At 18.4% G+C, this 18448-nt stretch overlaps 2 protein-coding genes across 5 annotated transcripts; both read left to right on the forward strand.

Annotated features, from left to right (window-relative positions):
* The first annotated feature begins 2889 nt into the window (after positions 1 to 2889).
* Positions 2890 to 10827, forward strand: LOC108001758 (rhythmically expressed gene 5 protein). Of its 3 annotated transcripts, none has more exons than XM_062072162.1 (5): positions 2890 to 3046; positions 4636 to 4816; positions 7696 to 7867; positions 7952 to 8038; positions 10147 to 10827. In XM_062072162.1, the coding sequence occupies exons 2-5, from the start codon at positions 4700 to 4702 to the stop codon at positions 10542 to 10544; spliced, it is 774 nt and encodes a 257-aa protein (XP_061928146.1). In that variant the 5' UTR covers positions 2890 to 3046; positions 4636 to 4699; the 3' UTR covers positions 10545 to 10827. The 3 variants fall into 3 exon arrangements, with proteins under 3 accessions (XP_061928146.1, XP_061928149.1, XP_061928148.1); XM_062072165.1 differs by having other exon boundaries at positions 2943 to 4472; XM_062072164.1 differs by having other exon boundaries at positions 2946 to 3161.
* A 1579-nt stretch (positions 10828 to 12406) lies between these two features.
* Positions 12407 to 18446, forward strand: LOC108001836 (actin-interacting protein 1). Of its 2 annotated transcripts, none has more exons than XM_017063081.3 (13): positions 12407 to 12568; positions 13592 to 13713; positions 13831 to 13921; positions 14047 to 14194; positions 14520 to 14687; positions 15064 to 15232; positions 15320 to 15448; positions 15544 to 15648; positions 15718 to 16038; positions 16103 to 16222; positions 16296 to 16454; positions 17715 to 17865; positions 17965 to 18446. In XM_017063081.3, exons 1-13 carry the CDS (start codon positions 12553 to 12555, stop codon positions 18072 to 18074), a joined length of 1809 nt encoding a protein of 602 aa, XP_016918570.1. In that variant the 5' UTR covers positions 12407 to 12552; the 3' UTR covers positions 18075 to 18446. The 2 variants fall into 2 exon arrangements, with proteins under 2 accessions (XP_016918570.1, XP_061928118.1); XM_062072134.1 differs by lacking the exon at positions 12407 to 12568 and adding an exon at positions 13441 to 13459.
* The last annotated feature ends 2 nt before the right edge of the window (positions 18447 to 18448 follow it).

The raw sequence follows: 18448 nt of genomic DNA on the forward strand, positions 1-18448 counted from the left end.
AAAGTGTAACAACATGAAATTTCATATATATATATATATATACGTTGGAAAATAGATATTTGAATCTGTTACATATCTATAAAGCTGAATCATTATCCAATTACTTATGACTTGTCAATATTTCTGTATTGACAGTGAATAAATATCTTGAAAATTAAAAAGTTTTTTTATTTTTGAAACTCCATTAAATTAGTTTTAAATTATATTTAAATCATTTATTATGTTTTATATTCATCAATTTATATCATCTATATATAGATATTTTTCATCTTTAAAAGATATATCAATGAATTATATGCCTTTGTATTTTATGTTCTCTTTTCATATTTTTTATTTCATATATTTGTAGAATTATAATTATTCCTTATTAACATATTTCGTATAATTTTTAAATATATTTATATAATTTACAATATTTTTAAACAAAATATTAATTAAAAATGTATTAGAGAATAAATTTTTAAAAATAGTAATATGATTATAATAATAAAATAATAATTTTAATTTGATTTTATGCACAATTTCGTAAATATGCTCAAAGTATACACAATACATGTATAAATCTTAAAAAATAATAAAAATAAAAATCATTCAACTTATTTTATTTATATAACATAAAAAATTGTTTACAATTATTTGTAAATTTATATAAATTTTTTTCATTTTGTATATTGTATAATGTTTTAAAATGAAAATATAAAAAGATATATAGTATTTTTATTCAATATTTTTTATTCAAATAGAATATTGTTGGTCCTTAAAATCTCAGATTATAACATCAATACATAGAATACATGGAATTTCCTAAATTCAGATAAGATTTGCGTAGGTAGATTTGTACACGTGATCAGACATAATATTACGTGCTTTGGAATTCGAAGTTTAACGTGAAATTTATTACATTTATATGTAAAACTACTTGATAGAATTTAATATTTAATCTTGTTCTATAATTAATCCGACGATAAAAAAATCAATTTTCTTGATAAAAATAAATAGAATAAAAAAATTTGTTTCATATAAAATTTCCAATTCATACTTAATTTAATATTTAATAAATTAATATCCAATACAGATCACATTTTACTAAAAATATTTATGTAATCAATTAATTTAGAAACAAAAAAACAATTAAATTAATATTAATTGATTTAATAAGTTATCATACGAGAGCACAAAATATTTTATATTATACGTGTATTTAATATATTTATGTAAAAAAAAAAGATTAAATTAATCATAAATAAAAAATTAATAATCCAATAAAATTTAGAGAAATTTAATTTTTCTTATACAAAATAAAGTTAGATAAATTATTTCTATATATAAAAATATATATATATATAAAATATAAATTTTATTTTATAATAATTTAATATAAATATCTGCAACAATAAGCAACTTCAAAAATCAAAGAAGAAATCTTTATTAATTGTATTCTAATGATGAATTTGCAGATTTCAATATACTAGTATATTTATATGATAAATTCAATTTACTTTTTAAAATTTTCATAATGCACTATATCAAAAGATATATGTATATATATGTATATATATATTTTATATATATATGTATATATATATATATATAAAAACATCAATTCTCAAACATTTTCAACTATATTGCGACATTCACTAATCAATCCTAATATTGTTTCAGAAGTAGTAGTTCTGCATTCCTTAGTGGCGCCACATTCTCACATTACCAAAAAATTTATGCATAATTATTTCGCATACCACACCGTTATTGACAACAAATCATAACTCATTTGATGCTTTGTGACATCATTTTCCCCATGCTGTGCCATTAAATCATTGCATTTTTTTTTCATATGAATTAATATAGTTTTTATACATTCATAAAAATATATAAATATTTTCATGACACATTATTAACCTATCATGATATATAAATATTTATTCTTTTTTTTATTCAATATGATATTGAATATATAAGAAAAATCATATTTTAAACCACAAAATTATATGATATATTGATCAATATATTTTTATTTTGATTATAATTTTTCTAATATATCAATTGATTTATTTTGAACAATCATAATTCTATGAAATATTATAGTAATTCCTTAAATTTCTTAAATTATTTAATAACTTTATAATTATTATAATATAATTTTATAGATTATTTTAGTATTATGATAATATTATGATAATTTATATTTAAAAATTAAATATAATTTTTGTTTAATATTATTAATAATATTAATATTATTTACAGATTCTTTTATTCTATATCAATACTTGAAGCTGATATCACTACATGTCGTTAGAAAAACGCTAAATATCCGGTAACTTTTACATCAATCAGAATGAATTTTATATTTTGCAATCTCGAATGATGGTCCAATCAATGTAATGAAAAGTAGAAATGATTTTTATAATCTTTTTTAATACACAACGATTTGTTTCCAATTCATGATAGATGAATTACATACATTATATTTTGATGCGATTAGCATGAAATGATACTTTTATCAATTTATTTATTTTTTATAAAATCATTTATAAAAATAAAAAATTAAATAATTTTATTTAAAGAAAATAAATTGCCTAAATATATACTGCACATAGTTTCATAATATATGTACATACATTATTATAGAATATATTATAAAAAAAATTTATATAATATACAATTTATATAATATAAAAATATAAGTTTTTCATATATTTACATATTTATATATGTAAATATTATATTCCATTTTTATTCTAATAAATTATGTTTTATATTATGTTATATTAAAATTATTATTCTTTAATATTTTTTAATATGCATAAAAGGGAGTAAAAGAAATTTTTAATTCAGAATTTAAAATTCATGATACTGAATGATTTGAGAACCTCTGACGTAGATTTATTCTTATAGAATTCGAATGACATAATATAGTTGGATGACTGCATGCTGACTGCTGTTAAATGTGCAACAAGCTTACGAGATAATCAAGATTACTCAGCGACGCTGTAGTACAGACACACGTTCACATTGCCGACATTTATAATTGCACAAATAATGCAAGGTTCCTTACTTTAAATTGTATATTTATACTATTATAGATTTATATAAAAAAAACTTGCAGTATATCTTTAGTTAACAAAAAATGTTACAATATTTGATGTGCTCTTAATTTTGAGGTTATTAGTTATGTTCTTCAAATTAATCATCATTTTAAAAAATCTTATAGAGATTATTTTGAAAAATTATAATAAATAATAATTTTAAATTGTATATATTTCATATATTTTTTCTTTTTCTACTTTTTTTCTATGAAGATTTTTTAATAAAATTTATTAATATTATCAAAAAAAATGTGATAGATTGTCAGTTTACCTTAATATTTATTTTATGTTTTGTATATTATCAATTGTAAATAGAAAATCAATTTGTTCTTTTAAATAATATTATAAAATTTTGGAATTAAATTACAAAAAATCATCGATATCTTTTTTATAGCATAAATGTAGAATTATTTATTCGAATTACATATTTTATTTTACGTTGAAATGTTTTTGTTGAAATATCTTTCCAAAAAAATTAATTTATAATTCGATCATTGATCTACGTCAGATCTTTGAATAGCTATATATTTTTATTTTCCAATAATTATATATTTTTTTTTATAGAAAAATTATATGATAATTACAATAAAATAAATTTTTTAAAGTAAATATTTTAAAAAATATATTAAATAATGCAAATATATAAAAATATATTCTTACAATTTTATTTAAAATTTTTTTATTTATTTTTTTATTTTTTAGTAATGTTTATATTTTTAATATTTTTATTATTTTTTTATAAATATGATGATCGTAAATTTTATAAGAAAAATTTTAAAATCTACAAAATTCTAGCATAACCAAACAATCGGATAAGCAAATTATTTTCACTTAATTTCTTTGATTAAAAATTTTTTTTATTATAATTATCACAAATCTATTATTCTATTATAAATATTTTTTGTGCAATGTAACTTATTAAATATATAAAATATTTCAAACACATAAAAGACATGAAAGAAACTAATATAGTTGTTTTTTTTTCATTTTATTAATATTATATTAGAATTTTTATTATTTAAAATTTTAATAAAAATTCTGAAAATCTTATTATATAATTAATAAAATATATAAAGAAATAGTAAAATATTTTTTATTAAATAAAAATTTTTATTAATTGGATGATATCACTAAAGAATAATATCACTATAATCACTAAAGAATAAACAATAAATTCTAAAATAATTTCTAAAAGTAGGAGTGGGGACTTATTGCTTTGTAGACGTCACTGGCATACAGAATACATATAACCACAGATTGAAGAAAACCCAGTCAGTAGTCAGTTTGTAAAGATCATTCAATGTGATTTGATTATTTTGCTTATGTGTTTATTTAAATCCATGTATATTTTATCCTGTACTATTCCCGTTAATAATTGATTCATTAGTAAATATTTTTAACTTTAAAATTCATTCATCATATTTTATATTCATTCATTATATTTTAATTAAAATTATAAAAAATTATAAAAAAAATGTTTTTGCAAAGATTTTTTTTCTAATTTGAATTTCTCATCAGTAATATTAGTATAATAAATTAAATTTGCTAGATTAACAATACGTGTTAAAAGTGAATTCATACAAAATACTGAAATAAAGTGAAACGAGACAAATATGAAGAATTTGAGAACTGTTATGCTATTCGTTGTTGTCCTGATATTGGGACGCCATGCCTTGAGTGCCACTGCTTCTGCGATTCCTATGTGGGAATTCCTCTCGAGGGGTGAGAAAGTAAGTATTATTATCATAATCAAAATATATGATTTTTTCTGAAATTTCTTTTTGTTAAATTTTTAGATATTATATTTAAATTTTATGTTATATCGATTTATTATTTATTTTTTTTAAATAATTAATACAATCATGATTTGTCTTTTTTTAAACAAATACATATAACTAAATATTTTGCTTTAAAATAATTCTTACTAGAATTATTTATATACAATATAAGCAAAAACAGACTAAATACAATACAATTGGCTATATGAAAATTAATATTGAAAATTTACTTGAATATAATTATATAATATATAATTATATGTATATAAATATAATATAAAATATATAAAATAATTATATTCTATATAAAATATATGTTTCTTGATAATGACTTTTGTGCTTCTTTTTATAGAAACAATTTTGAGAACAATAATTTATGATCAATGGTTTTGTTATTATGTGATTCAAATTTTTTGGTCAATTCCAGCATTAAAAAATTTTGAAAAAACTTTTTCAATATTATAAATATAAATATAAATGTAAATAGAAATTTGCTATTAATTATATTATTATATAATACAATAAAATTATTAAGTTTTTATTTAGAAAATAAAAAAATAATTATATGTGATTGAATAATCATCTATTTATTTTAAATAATTTTAAAATTAACATATTTTAAAAATAATACATGAAAAAATAAAATAAAAATAAAATTTTTTTTATGTATTATTTAAAAAAATATATATATTATTATATTTATTAAAAAAATAATCATTAATTATTATTTTAAATGAAATTGTTACTTTAATATAATAAATATATTTTTTAAGTAAAATAATAATTTATATAATAAAAACATTAAAAAAATTAAAAAATTAAATATAATTAAAATAAAAAATTATATATAAAAGTAAATATAATTAGAATAAAAAAAGGGAAATGTAATATACTTTTATATTATTGCAATATAAAGATAATTATATAAAATATATAAACATATATAAATATATAAATATATAATATAAGCATAATATGTGTAAATAATTTATTAAAATTATACAAATATAAAAACAATATATTTTAAAAATGTACATAAATAGATATATTTAAATTAAATATTCATATTCTGAAAAAATATTGAATAAATAAATTATATTAATTATTTTAAAAATTTTATTTAATATTAACAATAGTTATTATATTATATTAAAAAATTTAAAAATTATCAGTTTGCTTTTAATTTTATAATTATTCTATAATTCTATATTTCTATTCTATAATTATTTTATAATTCTATTCTAATCATAAACTTGATAGAAAAGAAGAAGGTTAAAAATCAAAAGATAGAATTCAATAGCACTAAAAATTCATTGCAAATATTTAAAAACTACACATACTCATAAAAAAGAAACAGTTGTTATCATTTCAAACAACATCATATTTAACATCTACATCATATTTAAAAATCATCGAAATCGAGAATATATTTTCCAAATTATTATCAAATTATTGAATTTAAATTCAAAATATATAATATTCCTAAATTTTGCATATTTATTTGAAATTATTTATATTAAAAGATTATCTATATTCATTTTCTGTTTATACTAATTATTTATCGAATAGTTTTTTGTTCGTATTTTTTTTAGTTTCGAAATTTTTTAAAAGATAAGATTTTTTTATAAGATGATTCTTCGTTAATTACATAATAAATTTAAATACTTCAGATTAGATCGGAATGTGTATGCATATGTGCGTGTATGTATGTATGTATTACTTATATATTATACATCTATCATATATAATATACATACATAAAAATTTATTCTTTTACTTATATATAATTTGAAATCAAAACTTAAATCTATATTTTAAGTAATGTAGTCTTAGAAATAATAAATATTTTTTTATTTTGTAAACATAACTTTTATTTATATATAATAAATTGCAAATTTGATCTTTTTCAAATAAGATAAAAAAATAATTAACAAAAAAGTTAATAAAAGCTTTATAATTTTAAAATAAAATTTTTATTAGGAATGAAAAAAATAAAAATTTCAAAGATGAAATAATTTATAGATATATATAGTTACAAGATTGTTTTTATAAAAAAAAAAATTTTTTTTAATTTTATCATTATGTAAATAAATTTTTCAATATTTCTTTTCAAACGAAAATATTTATCTATTAATGATTGCAATAAATTTCAACGGATTCTAAAAGATATATTTACAGAAATATCATTAAAATTAAATTCTAGATTGAATCGGAACATCATCGTATAACCATAAATGGAACCAAAAGTATAGATGTATCACAAACGAGAACATGTTTCGCACAATAAATAACATTTCTTGTGACGAAAAAAAAAACATGTATCGCAATCAAAATCCAATACGTGATGTATGATACAGGCTATGACACGCATATATATTTGTTTGTTATAACTGTATCCAATATCCTGCGTGTTACACATTGCTGAGTTTCACCGGACGCGCATAGAATGCATTTGTCATTACCAAATGGAAAACAGCTTTCGCGTTAATCAACAGTTCATATAAAGAAAAATATATCCATTCTCTGTATTGATTCTAACAATTTCATTAATTCTAAATAATAGTATTATAATTTAAGAAATGATATAGTTTTTAAAGATTTGAATAAAGATGAATAATTGAATGATATGAATAATTTTTTAATCAGAAATTAATCTCGAAAATAATTCAACGATTTTATTATTTAATGATTAAATGATTTTGTTAGAAATTAATTTAATTGAAATTAAATGAAATATTTTCTATATCATTATTTAATAATTAATTTTGTAATATATCTTTATTTTATTTAATATTTATTTAAGAGATAATGTATAGGATATTTACTTTCAGATGAGTTACTTGTTAAGAATATTCAGCCTACAGGTAGCCAAATACTGTATGGATTCCTCAATGCCAGATTGTAATAAAAATTTATTGCTTACCGGGATGCGGAACTTAGGTAACATGGAAAATAATGTTCTTGACAAATTGGATCCGTATCAACGTGATGCGAAAGGACTTAGTAAGATTTGCAATTTCGTTACGAACGAAACATAATAATAAAAATTAATGATATTTTCGTTAATTTATAATTTCTTGTTTATAGTTTGGCGTGCCATGATAAAAAATGCATATAATACAAGAGTTGCTCACAAACCAGATGAATTTTACTTCTCCGGAACAGATTCATTAGGTATATATTCAGAATTAAATGAATTTTAATCAAAAAAAAAATTTGAAAAAAATTTTTAAATTAGAATTATTAATTATTTATTTTTATTCAATTTCAGAATCTTTTTCTTGATTTTTATTAATTTTTCAATCTGAGATTATTTTAATTCCTAGTTTTGTTTTTCTGAAACATTAATACAAATCAAAGTTCTAATTGTCAAAAAAAAATGAAAGATTATATTTAAATAAATATTTCTTATATATATTTACATTATTATATAAGTTAACTATTTACAAAAATTAAAAATATAATAATTATTTATATATAATGATGATGATAATAATAATTGTTATTATTATTATAATAATACATTTTAAGATATAGATATAATTATAAATATACATATTATAAAAAAATTAATATATATTTATATATTTAAAGAATAAAAAACAGTTATTTATTTAATTTATGAATTCAAAATCGGATTCTATATTATCCATATTACAGAATAATATAGGATTTTACATTGGTAGCAGTAAATTAGTTTTATAAATTTTTTCATATTTATAAACAATCAAAGAATTTGTTAAACTTTTTATTATAATAATAAATATACTATTAAATTAATTTAAAAATACAATAACCATTACGAATAAAGAAATAAAAAAAATTAATATATAAATTTTTAATAAAATATATTGTTAATAAAAAATATTATTAAGAAAAGATTTTTTGATTTTATGAACATATTTAATAATAAATAAATTTAATAATAAAAATTAAATAGTCTGAAATCCATCTTTAATCTCGTATTATTTTTTTTTGCAATAAACATATTCTATTACAAAATCATACATATTATTCAATATTAATTTTATTAAGAACTTTATTAGTGTTATTATGTTTTTCTCTATTAATTAAAAAAAAAATGTCATAAAAGTTACAATAACGAAATGTCAAATTACGAGAATTGTTCATTGTTATAAACATAAGAAATTAATAATATTTGTTTTACATGTTTTATTTTCGTATTCTAAATGAATGAAAACAAATACTATGAGAAAGTTTCAATTGTACACGTTCCATTAGAAAGTTTTTTTTTCTTCATTCGAATGAGATCACATTTGATAGCTAGATGCTTGTTTTCAATTGGACCAACTTATTTAACTACACTTTCACCCAATCATTTGAACACATGAATCAACGGTTTAGAAAAATTTTTTTGAATGTCATAAAAATGTTATTTTTAAAAAGATTTGAGATAGAGATATTATATTCATATATAAAAGGAAATAAATAAATATAATATCTTTCTTGCATTTATGTATTATTTTCGAAAAGATTTTATTGAAAAAAACTATTCAGCAAATTAAATAAAAAAAAATACTATATTAAATTAATATAAAAATATTATAGCAAATATAAATAAAATACAAATAAAAGAAAAATAACTTTCAAATCATATTTAAGTTAAATCATAATCAAATCATACGAATGTTAATTAGAAAAAATTAAATGCTATTTAATATTAAATTCATCTAAATTATTAATAGATTCGTTTTTTTTTAATAAAATTAATAATGATTAAAATTTAAAGTTAAAATGGTTAAAATTTAAAGTTATAAATCTTAAAAAATAATTTTAAATATGTAAATATTATAGCTTTGAAACAAATAATGAATAAATTTTTTTTAAATATAATTTTTAAAGAATAATTTATGATTTTAAAAATCATCAAAAAATATATATATATATACATATGCATATGTACAATGTATATATAGATTAAGTATTAATAACTGAGTACAAGGATTAAAAGATTATTATGGATCTTTATTCGAATATTATTTCGTATTATATATGAAAAAATATTGAAGAAAAATTTAAAAATATATTTGTAGCAAATCTAAATAATCGATTTTTTAAGTTGTCTTGAAAAAGATTGTATAAATTGCATCATAAATAATAAGCATTATTTTAAACAATGTTTTTGTTTTAAATGATGTTTCTTTTTTACTTTTATTTATTTCACAAAATTATTTATTTTATTTTATTTATTTATTTATTTATTTTTTGCAAATTAATTTATAGTATTAAATGAAATTATATTTTTATTATTCATATTTCAGCTATCAGTGATAGCGATATAAATGGTATTGGAGAAGAAACAATGACAACACGTGATCGTGTTCAATTATCTTCTAAACACACTGGTTCCTTCCTGGTCGGACCAATGGTAATTCGAGTATACCCGGATGGTCGACCAGTTCCAGAAGATTTGATGCGTCCTCTGCCCCGAGACGAAGATATGGAAGAATTTAGACATTCTCGAATACCCTCATTTGAAAAAATAGAAACTAATAAAGATATTTTCATCGAAAAACAATTAAAAGAAAGCACATTTATAGAACCTAATAATCATGGGTTGCCTCAAGAGAAGATTGTTCATCATCGAAATAATCATTCACTATTTAAAAGACGATTACCTCAAGAGGTAATTGTAAAGCATAAGATACGGTATTATTGAAACTAAATTTTATCTAAAATTTAAATTCATTAGATAGTTTTAAAAATCTTCATTGTGAATATTTGTAAAATTCATCGAATATTTGAATTTTTAGAAATAATGAAAATGGAATGTTTAGTGAAAACTTTCCTTTAAAAAAGTTAGAATTAGAGATGTGTAAATAGTTTAAATATATAAAAGATAAAAATTAAATATTTAATTATTAAATGTACTTAGAAAATTTGAACATTTACTAAAATGATATGAAAGATGTTTTCTTTAAATATAATGAATATTTAAAATATTTAAAATATTAATTTATATTCAACAAAATTATTATTGTTATTTTCTATAGTTCATATTGCAAAATTTCATTATTTCATTTTTATAAAAAATTTTATAACAAATGATATTAATAGTTGTTTAAATGTTAAATAGAGATTAATTCTTGATGTAATAGTTAATATTTAAAATATTTAATCATTTTAAGAATGATTAAGTTCAAAAGTAAGAGAATGAATGGTATTTTTTGATAATTTTAAATATTAATACATTATTAGATAAGATTTTCATAAAAATTACTAATGACAAATTTAAAAAGACTGCTTTTAATAATGGTAATAATATTTTATATGAATATTAATCACATATCAATCTCCAAAAACATTTAATATATAATAGAATATAATGCTTAGAAAGTTAATTGACGATTGGTCGACAAATTGTTTATTTTTGTTGCAGCTTTTAGTTTTTATTTAATAAATATATCATACAAAACTTTATCTATATTTTTATAGATGGCTGCATGTATTTTTATAAAAAATGTCGATCATGAATATTTTCCATTATTTTATTACAATTATTACTACAATGTTTTCCATTAATTTATTATTTATTTTATCATTTTGCTAAATATTATTTAATTTTACATTAATTCCATTTATAATTTTTATAATTTCACTCATTTTTAAGTAAAATTTAAATATGCATGAAATTTAGCAATAAGCATGAAAATTAAAAAATAAATAAAAAAATTTAAATTTTTTCTATTATATGAGATTTTTTAAAATCTCAATTAATTTATAATCTCAATTTTCAATATTTTTATTTATTGTTATTTGTTTTTAAAATACATGTCTTTGTGGTATAAGGGAACTTACCTCGCTAAAAATTTATTATTTTTCATGCTGAATGAATATACATATAAAATTCATACAATGTAATTTTAACAGAATATATTTTCACACATATATTGAAATTTATGTTGAATATTTTATTTCACAAAATATCACATTTATTGTAATTGTATAAACAAATTTGAATGACGAAAACAAATTGATTTGTAAATATTTATATAATTTGATATTTATATATTATATTTTATATATTGTAAAAATTTGGTATATAATATTTAAACTTTTTACATATTTTAAAATGTATTAGAACTTTCATTAAAATATTTTAATATTTTGTTCAAAATATAATAATGTAATATAAGAATATAATAAAATTATTTATAAATTTTTATAAAATTTGGTTTAATATTAAAGATTTATAAATATAATTTATAATTTTATAAATTATATTATAAATATAATTTATTAAATTTATAAATATAAATGACTTAAAATAAAATGATATTTGATTTGAAACATAATGAAATAAAATTAATTTTATTTAATTATTTTAAAAAATTTTTAATTTTTTTTTTTTTTAAATAAGTTCTATGAATTAATTGAAAAATGTTGATTATTTTTATAATTTATTTATTATTGTAGATTTTTATTTTTATTTATTATTGAGAAAACATCAATCAAAATGAAAACGGCACTTTAATATCATTTATTGCACAGTTATTTGCCAATCTTGTTTGAGTATAATCAATGCTTCAACTAAATAAGGCAAGGGCGGAACAAGTATTTCGTCGAAAAGTTTGGGGGGGGATACAGACAGATACGAAGAAGGCATTGAACTGATTTTGATTGTTGAACTTTTTTCAAATATTATTTAAAAAACATAAAAAAGAAAAATGTCCTATGAAACAAGTAAGTGATATATTAACATTTTAACTTTTTTTTGTATTTTTCAAACAATTTGTTATTATCTATTTTATGTGAATATCGACTTATTCAATTTTCCGGTCTTATCTCAAGCCAAATCATAACACTTCAAATGTATCCACATATGTATCTGTCATGATAGATGTATATCATCATATATCATGATAGAATAGATTATAATTAAAATAATTAATAATTTTTTTATATATGATTATATATACAGAATTCATTATATATCAATCATCTTATGTATTTTTTATTTTATGCTGTTTTTATCGAATTTATCGAATTATGAATTAATTATTTTTTATTTTTGAATATATATATATTTTGAATAGATACGTATCTTTATTATTAAAATTAAAATACTTACAATAGCAGTCAATATCTTGTCATGTTGAATTCACTTTATAGTAATAATACGACATGAAAAAAATGAGTGATAATCATAAAAAATAATTATAAAAAATATTTTGATGGCGTATTATTAAATTAAATATTTGATACATATAACTAAATTTATAAAAATAAAAGAAGCATTTTAGTAAAAAAATTAAAATATCTTTATATTATATGTTTTAAAAATTTAATTATAATTAAGCATTATTATATCTTTTCTATCTCTTATTCTATCTATTATATCTAATTATAATATATTCTTTTCAATATAAATAAGCTTAATTTTATTAACTAAAATTTGATTAAAAATAAATTATCTAAGAAATATCAAAAGTAAGCATAATTTTAAACCAAAATACAGAGTTTTCATGCTTAAAATAATTTAAATTATTGGACTTATGCCAATGAATCAAGAAAATATATTTTAGTTCCAGTTAGAAAATGTATTACACAATTTTCTTTAAATTTTATTATGAAGTAATATTAATAGTTTATATTTAATTATAAATTATTATAAATTTTTATTTTATATATATTAAATTTTATATATATTGTTTTCTTATTATATATATATTATAAAAAAACATTATTTTAATTTTATATTTACAGAGTACATATTTGCTACATTACCTAAAACACAAAGAGGACAACCTCTTGTATTAGGATGTGATCCTAAAGGAAAAAATTTTTTATATACTAATGGTAATAGTGTAATCATTAGAAATATTGATGTAAGTATAATAAATAAATAAATAATATGTATATTTTTTTATACAATGTTATATACACATATATATAAATTTTATAATTAAAAATACTTTTCTATTTTAATAATTTTTCATTTTTAGAATCCAGCTATTGCAGATATTTATACAGAACATTCTTGTCCAGTTAATGTTGCAAAATATTCTCCAAGTGGATTTTATATAGCATCAGGTGGTATGTACAATTATAAATAAAAATTTATTAGAAATTAATAGATAAGATATAATAATAATAATTCATAATAGTAATAATAACTCAATTAATAAATATTTAAAAATATAAACATTTTTTTACTGTAGATCAATCAGGTAAAATACGTATTTGGGACACTGTTAATAAAGAACATATTTTAAAAAATGAATTTCATCCAATTGGTGGACCTATAAAAGATATAGCATGGTCATTTGATAATCAACGTATGGTAGTTGTTGGAGAAGGAAGAGAAAGGTAATTTTTTGTGATTTCAATTGTATGATGAAAAAATTATATAAAAAGTGACAAATTATCAATTTCTTCTAGTCTATTTTTTAGAAAAATAAATATTTATTCTCCAGTATCAATAAAACCTGTTGTAATGTCAATTTTGAAGATAGATTTTAAAAATATAGGAAATTTATAGGATTATTGGAGAAAAATAAATAAATATTTTATTTAAAAAAGAGTGTTTTTTACTAAGACTCTTCTGCATTCATTCATAATACAATTTTAATAATAATTATATTTCTATGATATATATATATGTAATAATATTTAATATAATCTTTAATTTTAGATTTGGTCATGTGTTTATGGCAGAAACTGGTACATCTGTAGGTGAAATTTCTGGTCAAAGTAAACCTATTAATTCATGTGACTTCAGACCTACTAGACCATTTAGATTAATCACTGGAAGTGAAGACAATACTATTGCTGTTTTTGAGGGACCCCCATTTAAATTTAAGTGCGTATACAAAAATATTAATAAATCAATTTACCATAAAAATTTTTATTTTTGTGTACAAATTTTATAAATAAGTGATTTTGTAAGAAAATATTTGGATATTATTTATTTTTTTCAAATTATTAAATAACAAACTGGTTTTTTAAATTTTATTTTATTCTATTTTTATACTAATTTTACACAAATCATAAAAATAATTTTAAAAAATTTCATTGAAATATTTTTGAATATTATAATTAAATGTTCAAAAAAGTTGTGAACATAAGTAGCATTCTTAATCTATAATAATATTAATAATATTCAAGATATAAAAAATTTAAAACTTTTATTTAAATGATAAATTTTTAATAAAATCAATAATTATATATATATACAGAATGACCAAACAGGAGCATACTCGATTTGTTCAAGCTGTGCGTTATTCTCCTAGTGGTAATTTATTTGCATCTGCAGGATTTGATGGCAAAGTATTTATTTATGATGGTATAAATTCCGATCTAATTGGAGAGATAGGATCACCAGCTCATCAAGGAGGAGTATATGGAGTAAGTAAAAATTAAATCTTTTAAAAATAAATACTCTTAAATATACTAATAAATATACATTTACTTTTTGATAAATTCTTCATACAGGTAGCTTGGAAACCAGATGGAAGTCAATTATTGACTGCTTCTGGTGATAAAACATGTAAACTTTGGGATGTAGAAACTCGTTCTTTGATTAGTGAATTTAACATGGGAACAACAGTTGATGATCAACAAGTATATAAGCTTTTAATTATATAATACAATAAATAATTAATAATGATTCTGAAAAAAATAAAAATAAAATAAGATACAAAATTAATTTTTTTTAGGTCAGTTGTTTATGGCAAGAAAAATATTTGCTATCTGTATCTCTAAGTGGTTTTATTAATTATTTGGATGTTGATAATCCTACAAAACCACTTAGAATAATAAAGGTATAAATAATTTGAATGCATAATAAAAATATTTTTATAATATAAATTTTTAATTTTGCACTTTTTTAGGGTCATAATAAACCAATAACAGTATTAACTTTGAGTCCTGATAGAAGTACAATTTATACTGGATCTCATGATGGATATATTACTAATTGGAATGCAAAAACGGGAGAAAATAACCGTATTCAAGGTCATGGACATGGAAATCAAATTAATGGAATGAAAGCTACAAAGAATTTGCTTTATACTGCTGGTATTGATGACACGTTAAGATTAGTTGATATTGATACAAATATGTATACAGATACAATTATAGTTAAATTGGATTCTCAGCCACGTGGTTTAGATATTTACAAAGATATAGTTGTAATTGCAACCATTCGACAGGTAAAATTATTTTATTTATTTAAATAACTAATTTAATTAAATTAACAATAATTATGTATTTCAGATAACTGTTACACAAGATGGACGAAAGATATCAAATACATCTATTGATTATGAACCATCTTGTATATCAATTAATCAAGAAAATGGTGATATAGCTATAGGAGCCACATCAGATAATATGGTATAATTATTTATATTAATTTATAAAAATTTATTTACACAAAAATATAATCAATTTTTTATATAATTTTTAGCTTCGTATATATGCACTATCAGGTACAAATCTAACTTCAAAAATGGAATTACAACATTTAGGTCCAGTTACAGATGTTGCTTATAGTCCTGATAGCAAATATTTGGTAGCTTGTGATACAAATCGAAAAGTGGTTCTTTATACTTGTCCAGAATACAAGGTAAAAAAAAAAGTATTGATGAAAATTAAATTAAAAAACAATTAATTTATCTTTTCTATAATTTTCTTATATGATATAATCTTATATATAAAGCGAATCACGTAATATAACTATTTCAAATATAAACTATTTATTATATAAAAAAATGTTTTTATAAAAATGGATAATAATAATTCTTATTTTATATTTTATTTTTATATTTAGATATAGAGAATATTATTATTTTAATGTATTTGAATAATTGAAAAAACCTTGAAAAGTTTGTTCTGAAGATCAAAACAAATATAAAAATGTCGACTGAGACTTATTTATTAAATTATAGACAATTTAAATTTGCATTATATTAAATGAGCTGGAAATGGCAGTATGAAGAGAGTTTGTTTTATTTTATAAAACCGTTTTATTTTATTTTTTGTCTTGTTTTATTTAAATTTATTGTTTTATACAAATATCAATTGACTATAATTTAATAAATAAGTTTCAATCAATATTTTTGTATACTAAATTTTATATTTATTTTAATTTCTAAAATTAATCTTCTAAAAATATTTTCGAATATATAATATATTAACAAACTATATAGAAGATATATGAAAATAATCTTTGTTTTGTTTAAATAAAATCATATATATATTTAATAAACTTAATTAATTAAAATTTTGTCAAATTTATGAAAGAAACATGTAAACTATAATTCATAATATAATACTAATAATTTTTATTCATTTTCTTATATTTTATTATGATAAATATTATTAAAATCAAATAAAATTAAAATTTCTAAATTCAAAATAAAATTTTTTATTATAAATGATTTAATAGGTTTTTATTTAGAAAATAATAATCTATTTTGATTAATATATTAAAATGAAAAAATGAAAAACTGATTGAAACTGATAACATTTTTTTATATAATTTATATTTTTCGAAATAATTACGTGCATCATACATATGCATATAATATTAAATGTTAACTATTTTTAATTTTGTGTTTATTACATAGTAAAATTCATTATTTTCACTAAAATATTTCACTAAAATTTAAATTAAATTTATAGATATATTTTATATTTTTAATGAATATATTAAAATTAATATCTAACAAAGTATTGTGATTGCTATATATATATATTTATTTTTTTTCTAACAATTGCTCCTTCTAAATGCTTATTGGATTTTTAGAGGGTGAGTATTTTTGCTTAAAAATTTTTTAATTGAAATTTGATTAAAAAATTTATTAAAGAATATATAACTTTACAGCTTGCACATAATAGAGAATGGGGTTTCCATAATGCAAGAGTGAATTCTGTAGCATGGTCTCCTAATTCCATAATGGTTGCAAGTGGTAGTCTTGACACAACAATTATCATTTGGAGTGTAACAAATCCAGCAAAACATACTATTATTAAAAGTAAGTACATATAAAGTACCATTTCTTTTTGTGTCGTTTTACTTTTATAATTACCATATTTTATTTTAAATACAATTATCAAAAATAATTTTGTTTTAGATGCTCATCCCCAAAGTCAAATAACACGTTTAGTTTGGTTAGATGAGGAAACATTGATCTCAGTTGGTCAGGATTGTAATACTAAAATATGGCGTATAGAACAGATTTAATTAATATTTTGGAAGATATGTTTCTTCTTTTTAAAAGAGCTTCATTTTTGAATGCATTTTATTTATTTTATAGTGAATGAATATTGTATATTATTTTTTAATATGATTTTCGGAATTAATTGATCAATCTGTATTATGATTTTATATTTGATATATCGAAATAGCTAAAACAAGTACATAGTATATACAATCGAAATTGCTACAATGTCTTTTTACATTTTTGCGCAGTGTCAATTATAAATAACATTTTTTATATACTACAATTATTTTTTAGATATTTACAATATAATGAAAATATGCTGTCTTTTTGATTATTCAATTTTTACTAGGTGATTGTAAAAAGAATTAATTATGAAAAAAAAAACATCAAAACG

The sequence above is a fragment of the Apis cerana genome, linkage group LG1 (assembly GCF_029169275.1).
Source record: "Apis cerana isolate GH-2021 linkage group LG1, AcerK_1.0, whole genome shotgun sequence".
NCBI classification, from domain to species: domain Eukaryota; kingdom Metazoa; phylum Arthropoda; class Insecta; order Hymenoptera; family Apidae; genus Apis; species Apis cerana.

What these genes read in the sequence shown, in the direction of transcription:
- LOC108001758 (XM_062072162.1), top strand. Translation starts at nt 4,700, where the DNA reads ATGAAGAATTTGAGAACTGTTATGCTATTCGTTGTTGTCCTGATATTG. An exon ending in TCCTCTCGAGGGGTGAGAAA is followed by an intron (nt 4,817 to 7,695) that starts GTAAGTATTATT and finishes ATTTACTTTCAG; the next exon opens with ATGAGTTACTTGTTAAGAAT. An exon ending in CTCCGGAACAGATTCATTAG is followed by an intron (nt 8,039 to 10,146) that starts GTATATATTCAG and finishes TTCATATTTCAG; the next exon opens with CTATCAGTGATAGCGATATA.
- LOC108001836 (XM_017063081.3), top strand. An exon ending in ATTTTATATAGCATCAGGTG is followed by an intron (nt 13,922 to 14,046) that starts GTATGTACAATT and finishes TTTTTACTGTAG; the next exon opens with ATCAATCAGGTAAAATACGT. An exon ending in GTTGGAGAAGGAAGAGAAAG is followed by an intron (nt 14,195 to 14,519) that starts GTAATTTTTTGT and finishes CTTTAATTTTAG; the next exon opens with ATTTGGTCATGTGTTTATGG.